Source organism: Belonocnema kinseyi, chromosome 9 (genome assembly GCF_010883055.1).
Source record: "Belonocnema kinseyi isolate 2016_QV_RU_SX_M_011 chromosome 9, B_treatae_v1, whole genome shotgun sequence".
NCBI classification, from domain to species: domain Eukaryota; kingdom Metazoa; phylum Arthropoda; class Insecta; order Hymenoptera; family Cynipidae; genus Belonocnema; species Belonocnema kinseyi.
Genome location: NC_046665.1, coordinates 45,394,409 through 45,407,190, shown reverse-complemented (window position 1 = coordinate 45,407,190; position 12,782 = coordinate 45,394,409). Strand labels below are relative to the sequence as shown.

The 12,782-nt window shown below is 30.0% G+C and overlaps 1 protein-coding gene across 3 annotated transcripts in view; it reads right to left on the bottom strand.

Annotated features, from left to right (window-relative positions):
- Nucleotides 1–10,166, bottom strand: part of LOC117180895 (proto-oncogene tyrosine-protein kinase receptor Ret) — a 161,674-nt gene extending 151,508 nt beyond the window's left edge. For all 3 annotated transcript variants that reach the window (XM_033373488.1, XM_033373490.1, XM_033373489.1), the window contains exons 1-2: nt 10,000–10,166; nt 9,063–9,276 (exon numbers count right to left, since the gene is read on the bottom strand). In XM_033373488.1, the coding sequence (XP_033229379.1) occupies nt 9,063–9,111 (49 nt within the window). In that variant the 5' untranslated portion in view covers nt 9,112–9,276; nt 10,000–10,166. The remainder of the gene's footprint in view (nt 1–9,062; nt 9,277–9,999) is intronic.
- Between the last annotated feature and the right edge of the window lie 2,616 nt (nt 10,167–12,782).

Below are 12,782 nucleotides of genomic sequence, written 5' to 3'. Positions count from 1 at the left end.
ATAACTGAGAAGTTCAGAAACAGTAAGGCTGCTCAGGATACCGTATGTGTAAAGTGTAAATTATAAAAAAATATTGGAAATGAGAAAATTCCGTTTATGGAAAAACGACAAAAGTTGCAATAAAATAGTTTAAAACAAAATTTATTTTTAAACTGGATAAAGAAACTGCGTTTGTTTTTATACCAATGCAAGTTATGAATTATAATAATATACATATGGGAATGATATAAAGTTTCAGGGATAAACTCGAGTGCGAAGCACGAGATACGTGATGAGAATGTGTTCGTTAAAGCCAAAGGAGCTTTAACAAAAGAGAATTCACAATCACTAAATTACAGTTCTTCGATGCTTTCACCTTTAGTTTTGAAATGTCTATGCACAAAGATCGATCGCGTAGCGCGAGGTAAGTACACTATTTTCTAGACACCCAATCATATTTTTTAATTTAACTTTTTTTGTGTTGATTTAGCAACTTCGTTGCTATTAAGTAATTTTTTACAACTTTTTCGTTTCTTCTGTAAAATCGTGAAAATGATCGTTAAAAAATAATAGGTTTCTAGTATGCGTATCATAAAAATCAGTCTATCACTCTTTCTGCTAACAGCGCCGGGTATATCTATGCGCTGTGTCATAAGTAGAGGAGTCACATCAGACGTTACAAATGAAAATCTCGGAAACTCAGTGGTGTTCCACCGATTTAAATAAAATTTTTTGCATTTTTTTGCCGAAGGTGTTCAATGAAAAGTTCAAAAAGAAGATCTGTTCGCTGATTATTATTTATTTGTTGAAACAAAGAATTTCAAAAAATCGACTTTAAAGTTGAATAACTTGAACAAATAAACTCCTAAAGCCACTAAAATAGTGTGTATATGTATATTGGGGTTTCTGAATATAAATTAAACGGTAGATAAGTTCAAAATGGCGGCTAAACCTTTTTTTAACATTTATTAATAAAGAAAAAATGAAAAAAATTAATATTTGCCATTCAGATTCTTCTGGTCATTTTGAAGTAACGTAAAAGAAGTTTAACTCATAATGAAAGGGAACACTAACCTTAATTCGATGAAAACACCCCGAAAAAATGGTTTTTTGGAGTTTATATTGGAACCTGTCCGTCGGGAAAAACTATTTTTTACATACAAATACTTTTCGAAATTGAAAATAAAAATTCTGGTAGGAATTTTTCCTCTGAGATTCAATGGTCATACTTTCTGAGTAATCAACCCTCAGAGTTGAGGGTGAGTAGCACCTCACGGGTATCACGCTCCTTCCGTAGCTCATATCTCGAAATAGGGTCATTTCTGTATAAAAGTGAATATAACTTAAAATGTACGGAATTCTCCGTTCTACAATGTAAGTTTTATACATTTCCATCAAAAAACCATCTTGTTTCGAGATATGAGCTATGGAAAGAGCGTGATACCCGTGATTTGAAACTTACCCCCTACTTTGAGGGTTGATTGTTCAGAAAATATGACCTGTAGAGGAAAAATTCTTACGAGTGTTCTTATTGTAAATTATAAAAACTATTTGTCTGTGAAAAAAATTTTTATGCTATGTACTGTTTCATAAATAAACACCAAAAACCATTTTTGGGGGTGTTTTGCTCAATTTAAGTGTAGTGTTACTCTTCTTTTCGAGTTCAACTTATTTTATGTTAAAAATAAATCCTTTACCTTAAATCCAATACCTTAAATAATATGTATAGTAAATATTCATAATTTCTATTGTTATTAAAATAAATGTATACATATACACACTATTTGTGTGCACACAAAAGAATCAGGATAAATTTCGTTGCGTATAAAATTTCCCGTTATGAAAGTTTACATGCTATTTGGCGAAAGTTTATCCAACGATGGAATAAAAGCTCTCGTCTGCTATGGCATCCTTAACAGCAATGGGAAAACGGCAAAGTATAAGTGAATTCGAGCTATAAATCTGGATACCAGATTTAAAACAACACAGATAAAACAAAACTTAAAATTTGTTGCAAGTAAGACATGTAAACGGCTAAAAATTAAACATATTTCGGCGAAATTTTCACTGTGGTTAGGAGAATAATTCTGATCTTGTCTACTGCGTCACGATGAAGTCAGCAAATTTTGGTAACACATGTAGAATCAACAACAGAAAATACGAAAAAACGTTTGTTTCTACTGATATATCTCCTCCGAAATAAATCAAGCTATTGCAGAGGAATTAGAACTTATTTAATACCATTAAGCGAAAACCGCAAAAAGCAACTGATAGATAGGAATCCTTCAGTTCTCTACAATTTAATGAATTAAATCGACGATAGATTCTCGCTACATCGAGAATGAAAATAAAGCGATTATAAGGCGAAAGATATCCAGGCACAGTTAAAAATTGGAAATTATCTTCGATTTATGTAAAATTTATCCAGCAAAGTAAATTTTTGTTGCGGTGAATCTTTCACCCCGAATCGTTGCAAACTTTATCTTTCGTTTTTTCTGTGTGCGTTTTGGAGCTCATTTGTTTAAGTTATTCAACATTAAGATCTATTTTTCATAATTATTTGTTTAAGCAAATAAATGACAGTTAACGAACAGATATTTTTTTCAATTTTTCGTTGAACACCTTTAGTAGCACAATGCAAAAGGTTTCATTCAAATGGGTCGAACGCCGATGGGTTTCCAAGTTTAAATCTTAGTTGACTCTTTAAATTCCCACACGCGGCGCTGTCAACGGATAGACTCATATTGAATGGAGGCGACGGTATGGATTTTAATGCAAAAACTTTTTTGAAAAAGTCGTCGGGGCCCTGTCTTTATCCAAGAAGTTTTGTGACGTTCTGCATAGACTTTTGTGGAAAATTATGTTTTTAAATTGTCTATAATCTTGAACTATAATAAAAGGTGCTCATCTGACGCAATAGAGGGTGCTGAACAGGAATGCGTAATTAAATTTCGATTTTCCGGTGATTTTAAATGTTTTTCAATTTTTTTTTTCAATTAAAAAATTATTTGAAACAAAGTGTCGGCTTGGCAGTGCTCACCTTTTAAACTTTTTATGGTCCTTTTCAGTTTACGAAGGTAACACTAAGTTTCTACAGTTAAATTTTGGAAGATACCATTTGTGCAAATGTAGCGAATTTACTGTTTAAGCTTATGACAATGATATAGATTAATTATTAATTAATAAAATAAAATAAAAACAGTTATTGATAACAATATTAAGAAATTAGTGATAATTATAATCGTAAATAATTGTAACAATACAATTTTTACATTATATTCCTACTAAAATATATTTATAATAAATTAATATAAGCTTAATTTAATAATTAATTAAAGTATTGGGTTATGTTGTGACATTTGTAGGAAGGAATACTGAAGCAGACATAGTTATTCTTTATGTATCAGTGTAAGAGGTTTTTAAAAAGGAATGAGGTGGCAAATAATGTTAGAATGTCTGATTGGAAGGGTAATGCATCATTTGATCCAGCCGGACTAGTATAACTTGGAACACCAGTAAAGCTTTACCCTCGTGGCTTTTGACAGGGGTTTGAGCGTCTTATTTTTCCAGTCACGCTAACGTATTTGCATTAAGCTTAGTTTGGCCACGGACTGCACGAGAAATACATCTGTGTATTTTATATTGATTTCCTCATTAGTGCGTCTGAGGTTTTTTTCTTTCTGCCCTCATGAAAGCTGTTCTTTGTATAAATCAGGTACGTGTGTCTGAATACACTGGAGCCTAAAATTAGGAAACTCGGATTTACGATAATCCTAGAACTGACGTCCTCGTCAGTTTCGTGATGAGGGGATCCGTGGGACCGAGAGAGAGGCGGTGCTCAGTTATGCGTGACAAACAGCATGTGGGCACTACTCTCAGCGAGTTAATTGCGTTACCTGTCAGCATGCGTCCAAATCCGACAGAAATGGTTCATGCGGTCCGGAATGTTTACTTTTAGATTCCCTGGGCTTAGAATGAAGGATACTGCAAACCATCCCAGAAATTGTTCTTATTTCCAGGTTACAGTGTACCTCAATAAATTAAGATACCTCAAAATTCTAGTAATGTTTCGCTGATTTCATAGTAGAAAAAGATATTTTGGAACTTTAATGAGGTTTACTGAAACCTTAGTAATTCAGATCATTCCAATGCGAAGTCAGCGAATAACTATTTAAGTAGCAATGAACTCACTATGAAATTAGTCCATCTTCCACCAGTGGAAAATAAGTTAAAATTCGCTGGGACTTTAATTAATGGTTGCTGACTTCTTGGAGAATTTTCACTAATTGAAGTATTCACAAGTACGTAACTAATTCCTAGGGAAATTTAAAAAATTTGAATTTAGAGAATTAATCAGTAACGAGATAATTCTCAAAGAATCTGTCGCAGAAGAGACGCTAGTAGACACATGTGAAAGAAATCGGTTAAGATGGTCAGGGCATGTTGTGAAAATGCGATTTGAACGGTTAAAGAAACAAATGTATCAAGGTAAAGTAAATGGCAGCTTTCCCAGAGGCAGACCGCGGAAAGAATAATTAGAATGTGTGAATGAGATCCTATTTAGAAGGGACATACGAAGCCACAGAAACACGAGAGCCTGCATGAAAAAATACATGGATGTACATAACGACTTTATGAGGATCTTCACTTGGGGTCATTGCTAGAGAGATTGACCAGCAACCTGGGTCGGAGCAGTGTTGCGGAACGAACGTGTTATTTACAAAAATAGCACGATAATTCTGGATCAATCTAAAAATTCTTAATCCCTCCCTCATATTACTCCCTTCCTCACCGAGTAAGTCACGCCTACCCCGAAAGGGAAATGGCTTAATGGTGAAATAATAATAATAATAATAATAATAATAATAATAATAATAATAATTCATTTCTAAAAAGGTGAACACTCTAAGCCCTAGTGATTTTAAACTTTTTCATTAATTAATCAATATTTTACAAAACCATTTCTCACTAAAGTACTTATATGAAAACACAATTTGAGCAAATTTTTATAAATTAAAATGAATTTTTTAGAATTTATAAATAAAGACCCACGTGTCCTAACCCAGTGGGCACAAGCGTTAAAGAACATCTTTAGAACGTCTTAAAAATGTCCCAAGTCAGTCCATATAACGTTCCATTAACATAAAATGTTCGAGAGACGTTTCAAAGACGTGTTTGGAACATAAAACGTTTTAAGAACATTATTTGGCCTGACTTAGGATAGTTTTTAAAACGTTCGAATGACGTCTTTTGACTTGTACGTCCAAAAAACGTTCTTAGGACGTTCCAATTACGTTCTAAAATGTTGTGCCCACTGAGAACCTACAAATTTAAAATGGAAATTGCTAAATCATATCACACTCATTTGGTTAAATATTTGAGATTCAAAAACATCACTTATATTGATCTCAAAAATAAAAAAATAAATAGTAGAGTTCAAAAATCTAGAGTTAGGGATTTTTAAAATCACTTAAAAATCTGTACCACATGCTTTTTCTCTGGCAACGCTGCATTGCTATCTTCGGTTAAAACTCAAAAATAATTATCCGTATTTTCGCATATTGTTCTCTATTTCAAATATATTTTAAAAACATTTGCGACATCTTTTGTTTCATGCCACTGCTACACGACCTTCTGCTACGTGCAAAATTCATATCTATCACAAATACATCCTTTGATCTCTTGTTTCATATTTTTCTACAGTTTTGAGTTGCATCTAATTAAAAAAAAAACAATATCTTAGACAGTTTGGAAATGCTTTTGTTTTTGAACACCTTATTGTCTAAAATGGTAAACTTTTTAGCAATTACCCTAATATATTTCTATAATATTATTACAAAAGCTTCAAAGCTTTTGAAAAAATAATTAAAATGCAAGAATGTAAGCAATTTCTTATTGACACTCTTGTAGATTAAAATTTCAAATTTTGAAATTGTTTGAATGATGCTTCAAACGACCTAATGATACGACTTGAATTTACAATGTTGACTCTTCTAATTTATAAACATTTAAATGTAAAATTGTATTATATAATGTTTAGTTTAATACGTTTTAAATCCAAAATTGTTTAATTTTAAAGTATCTTTCTAATGTTTTAATTTTTTTACCCTAAATTTTTCATTTATAAAATATCATGATTTTAATGAATTTAATTTAAAACTCTATAATAAATTAATTTTCTTTAAAGGCTGATATTTAGACTACGCTCGTCGAATTTCGACTAATCTGAGACGCCCTTTCCAGTTTTCCTACGCTCATCGAAATAATATTTTCAATGCTCACCGAATTTCCGTGAATTCATAAACGAGTTTGACCATTATGACTGTTTAACAAAGATTACTTTAAAGCCAAAATTTATGAATTTAAAAAGCTCAAAAAATTCTACACTGTCTCTTTAGAAACTTTCAATTGAAATTGATGCAATGTAGGAAATATTGATTTATTATTTTTTAAACTATTATTGTTAATTATTATGCATGATAAAAGTTGTGCGTATCTCAAAGTAAAATACTTTGACCTAATGAATAACGCAATTGTGCATCACAATAGACTTTTCTTAGATGACTTACTTTCAGTTCTGTAATATCAATAATTTAATATTGCAAATACTAAGTACATGATGAAAAACGTTTCTTAAGTTACGTGGATGTAATTTAAATAAAGTTTTGCTCGAATACTTTCTTAGATGCTTTTCAAATTTACTTATTATGTTTATTGTTATTATTTTGGTATATGTGTACCGAGGTACCAAACTTGATTGTATTATTTGCTTTTTTTATTTCTTAATAAAAATTGTACCTGCAGAAACCTATGATATTTACATTCCAAAGCTCATTCTCTCCTTAAAAGATCAACTTTTAGCCAAATTTACGAAATTAAACAAATTAATTTAACTCGTCAATATTTTAATCAGTAAATTGATTTTATGGGGAGGTACAGTAGAAAATGTTATTAACGAGCAAGAATAATTGGATAAAGTTTTATAATTTTGGTTTAATTAATGCATCAAGAGTAATAGGTCAATTAACGAATATGTTGATCCTGAAAATACACATGATACATCTGCTCTGAAGCGATTTCGAAAGAGGGTGCGGAGTTTAATACTAATAGCAAATAAAGATCCTCTTAATAAGGTAACATCTGAGGCCAGTTATTAATGAAACTGCATGTCGACATTGTTAAGACCTGTAGGGGACAGACTGATTCCTATTCATCTCACATATGGCTAATCCATATTTTCTGATGAGGTGAGAATTAAATTTTCACAAATTATCGCCTTTCAATAATTGTCGGACTAATACAAAATTAGCAGATTTTCATAAAGAACATAAAAGGTTAAATCATAATAGAATAAAATTTTCCCACAACAGTTTTTCATTCCAAGACTAAATATTTTATAAAAAAATTTCGTTTCTTCAATAATGTCCAATGACTTTGTAAAAATGCTTTTAAAATTAATGAGTAAAAATTGGATGATTAAGTATTATTAAATAAAAAACTTTTCATTAAATTTTAAAATTTGCGATACACAAATGCAATTTAATTATCTAATTGATGAATGGTTTAATTTTATTATCGTCGAAAAATATAAATTGTATTTTAAAAGGGCATTTGCAAAAAGACGGATTTTTGAAAATTAATTAAAACGCTTCCTGCGGTAAACTTCACATTATATTTTCCATATTTTCGTATAAAAATTACGGCGTATGACTCTATAGTATGCTGGTTTTTATGTTCGAGATATGTTTCTTCAGAACCAATCGATAAAATGTGAAAAGATGTAAAATATGAATACCATTTTTCCATAAAATTTTTTTATATATCGATATTTAAAAAAATGACTACTAAATTCGAAAACATTTCGCCTAGAAGAGTTTAGAAGAAAAAACGAAGTTTCCGTAAATAAATTTATTTACAATAAAATATAAATATACATATGGGTGATTGCCAAAAAGTTGCGAAATTCAAGTGCTAGATATTTTCCACCTTTTCTTTGTATGATAAACTTTTATGAAAATATCTCTTATATTGAACCACAATTATAAACAAGAAAGTATCCAAAATGCCTGGCAATGCATACGTTCCAAACTCCATATTTGAAACGAAAAATTGCTAAATATTATTCAAAAGTCTTTTTAATATTTAAAATTCACAGATGTCACTTATATTAAGCTGAGAAAGAGAATAATCTAGAGGAGTGTGTTCAATATTCTACACTTTAGTATTAAAAAAATCAATTTAAAGTTTTTCCTCCAATTGTTTTTTCTAGTCACGCAGCATTTCTATTTTAGGATATTCATAATGCGAGCTAAAACTTTTAATTTTATTCATACAACAAAGATTTTAGTATGGTTAAAATAGATTTAGAAATGTTGTTTCTAAGTAATAGTAAGAAATGAACATTAGTTTTGTATGATAAGACCCTTTTTTAATATTAAATATTTAGATATGTTTAGCTGTTTTGTATATATTTTTAAAAGACTTCTGAAATTCTTATTTTTTATCATTTCCAAATATCTAATAACGCCATCTCAGGTATATATATATATATCTTTATAGCTTTTTCCTCGGAATTTTCATGATCTAAAATGGTTAACTTTTTGGCAATGACCCATATATTAAACATAAGTCTTTCAATTGAAATTGCAACTGTTTCTAGACTGTAAGTACAGCATGAAATAATAAAATACTGCGAAGTAAGGTAAATAATTTTTTCGCTTTTTAAATCGTTCTGCAATCGCTCACATTATTCCATCAGATTCCCAGAAAAAAATCACTTATAGGAAATGAAGGATTAGAATATAATAAAGATTACATAAGAACAGACAATAAAAACTAGGGTTTCAATTTTGTTTTAGTTCATTCTTTTACACACTCATTTTGAACTTCAGATATGTTCACTATCATCATCGATGTAAAAACTAAAAACAACCGAATTTCTTTCAATGTTTTTATTCTTTTAAATGAACCAAATTCGGCTTAATTTTGTTTTAGTAAGTTTTGATTTCGCTTTTTTTTTTGTTAAGAATGAAAAATTTTCTGTTCTGTGCATTAAAGATGATTAAATAAAAAAGAAAACTCACCCAAAGAAACGGTGAATAAACCATAAAAGATGAAAATCGGAATCCCCATCCTTTATCTTTTCTTTTCTTGCCAGGAAATCGACAAAAGTCACTGAACTACCTTCGTAGTCATCGAATGCAAATTTTCTTAACCCGTTCCATGCAGAAATTCACACGCTCGTTTTATCACAACCACGCGACATCGCGCAACTTTTTTCCAGGTTCACACCTTCCACTGCACACAATTATTCAATTATAATTAAACTTACATTTTCAGTTACTGACCAATATTTAAAAACTAACAAATAAATAAATTTGTTAATTAAAATACAGACATTGTAAGTTCTATACAAGTCATTTTTATCTATTTTTAAGCAAGACTTTTTCCCTTATTTATTAATTAAAGCATTTACGGGGTGATCGTTACTGACACGGAAAGGAAATGACTGACTTTTATTGTAAAATTCTCGGCAGAAGGCGAGGCGCATAATAACATTATACATAAGTTCGTAACTTGACCTCAAGAAATGTCACAGAAAGTTATGCGAAAGCTTCATAGGGGACCATAAACGCTGCATATGATAATAGGGGTGAATTTACTATGAGATTCTTGTTATATGGATGCTTTTTCTTTCTTTGAGTTCCGAAATGCATCTCTGGGAATTACAAAATTTATCTGATGTTCTTTTATTCATAAACTTTCCCAAACAAGAGAATTGGAAATACAGCGGATAATTTACATAAAATGTGACTGTATATTACTGTTTATTTAATATATTGTAGAAGGATAAAAATTGTCTTTGAAAGTTTACATTTCGCCAAAATTATGTACATTTGGACGTATATACACCATGTCTTCAATTTAATTTTTGTTCTAGATAAACTGATAATTTGTGTCAAACTGTGAAGTCTATTTTGCTTCAATTAATAAATTTATTATTGCAGAGCAAGAACTTACGAAAAGTTCAATCCACTTTAAGGACTTTAAAAATTTAATTTCAGTTGTAAACACACAATTTTAGTCGCACTTTTTTACATTCTTTTGAAATGTTGTTTTTTATTTAGTAATTAATCTTCGATTGCGCGCACGCGCCTTTTTTTACTGGAGGGATGAGAATCATGTACGGGCGTCGCGACGCTTCGGCGTTAGAACCGATACTAAACGAGCGTCGAGACGCCCGCCGTTATCAGACAAAATGTGCGCACGCGTAAAAAAGAAGAGGGAAGTCCCATAGGATTTTGCTATAGTTATTATGGGACAAGGTAGGGTGCGCCTCACACTACCTCAACTGCTCACCTATGGAACGTGCCTAATCTAATTGTCAGCAGATAATACCGCAAGGACGTATACTGTGACAACATAATCTGGTCCGAAGAGTCCTCCGTGATGTCTCTAATAAGCGTGGTGAATTATTATTTTATTCATTTGAATTTCCTTCAACATTTCAGTTTTTTCACAATTTGTTTAAGCTGTAATTATTTTGTAAAAATTTGAATAGTTGCTTCAAATGTTTAAATATTCTTTTTCATTCTTTCTTGTGCCTAAGGTTACAATTAAGGTGAATCACGATTTCTTATATTTTCACCAAATTGAGAGAAAAAATCCAGAGATGATTTGTTTTGTAATTTTAAGTAGATATTAGGGTGGGTCAGAAATTTGAAATATTAAATATTACATTTTTTTATTTGGTTAATTACAATTTTTTAGTTATAAAAAACTAAATTTAAGATATTTGAACAATTTTAAAGTCTTCAAATGATTTTTATTTCGAATCGAAGGATGCTAAAAATTAAAAATTACCATAATTTTAATTACTAGCACGTGATAACTTTTTAAGGTAGGCCGTTTAACATTCACAATTTTTTATTTTTCCGACCCAGCCTAGTAGAAATCTACACGGAGAAAAATGGATTTTCAAACTTTCAAACGTAACATCTAGATGTTCAGCGTTAACATATTTTATGTTTAACTGTAGAACAATAATCTAGATGGTAAAAGCTAGCATCTGTAGATCTTAAAAAGTCTCTCTAAGATCCAAAATGTTCAGCTGAAATATCCGGAATATTACATGTATGGTTATGTCAAATAACGCCTGTAAATATTTGAGAAGTTTACTTATTTATGGTAATTTAAGGAATTGATTGGTAAATTATTTGTGAATTTAAAATAAAAATTTAATTTTCGTACACGAAGGAAAATAGATAAAGGGCATGAAATGTCGATCAGATGATACATTTTCATGTTCAATATTTTAAATTTAAAATAAAAAGGGGGTAAGTAATCAAAGAACAAATAATCTGTAATCTGAATTTAAAATTATATCTATTTTAAGTAACTTAAACTCAAATTTTATTATAAATTCATTAACATTTTGTCAAATCTGTTAAGTCAATAAACCTGCAACTTAAAATCATTGTTTCCTCCTTTGGACAGAAAAAAATCGTGATCCAATTTTATGTAAGGATAGTTAATTTTGATTATTTGGAAATGTTCCAAAATTGTAATACTCTATAATTGTAATATCGAAAATATGTAGTGGTCAAATATAGTCGTGAAATTCCAATGAGCTATGCGGATGCGCTCGAACGGTTATAACATCTGAATCTGTTTCATTTTAACATACAAAAAAATTTACGCTTAACATCTCAAAAGGATAGTAAATGTTTGACATGAATATCTGGATATTAGGTGTTACAATCTTATCCTTTGAACATCTACATTTAAACATCTATTATTCACCACGTAATCGCGCGTTAGACACGCACTTTTTCATAATTACATTTCAAATTTATCTAGGCTAATTAATTCACTTTTCTGCTTCATTTCATACTCTAATTACTTAAATTTTTAAATTAAATTAAAATTATATAATCAAGGGTGAATGCCAAAAACTTGACCATTTTAGACAATATAAGATTTTCGAAAAGAAACCATTCTTAAACCGCCTAAAAAATGTATTTAATTAGGGGAATAAATATTATTTTTACTAATTATATGATTTTGACTTTAGCGTTAAAAAAACATTTTCTAATTTTATAGTATGATACTTCAATATGGGTTGCTACAGGACATTTACAAAAAAAATATTATACAAAAATGGTGATCATTATTGGCAGCTATTTGGAATCGACGTTGGTGAATCGATTTTTAAATATAAAATTACCAAATGTAGCTCGTATTATGAATAGTTAGAATAATTATTTTCGCGTCTTAATCATACATTGAACAAATTTTCAAAATTACATCTTGTAAAATATAAATCTTAAAAAATAAATTCATTTTAATTTTAACGATTCAAAATTGCAGGACTTTGAATTGTAAATCTTTTAAAATTGAAAATATTTAAACTAAGAATCGTTCAGATTAAAGATTTTGAATTGTAAATCTTCAAAATTGTATAGCTTGGAATTTTAAATCTTAAAAATTAAAGAATTTCCATTTTTTAATTCACAATCGATAAATCATGAGATGATGAGATACGCATAGGGCGCGCGACTTTTGGTTACTTCGCGATCTGAGCTCGGATTTTGTATTACCTCCACATTTGTGCACATACCACAATGCGAAAATTTCTACATTGTATGTTAAAAACTATTTTATGAAATGTCTATTACAATTTTTTGTGTGTACCCTGGTCTAGTACTGCTTATTCAGATATTGCAAAATAATGTTCACATTTTATTTTTCTTGATCCTAATAGAATCCTGCTGTAGTTGTTTAATCCTTTTCCTCTTTCTTAA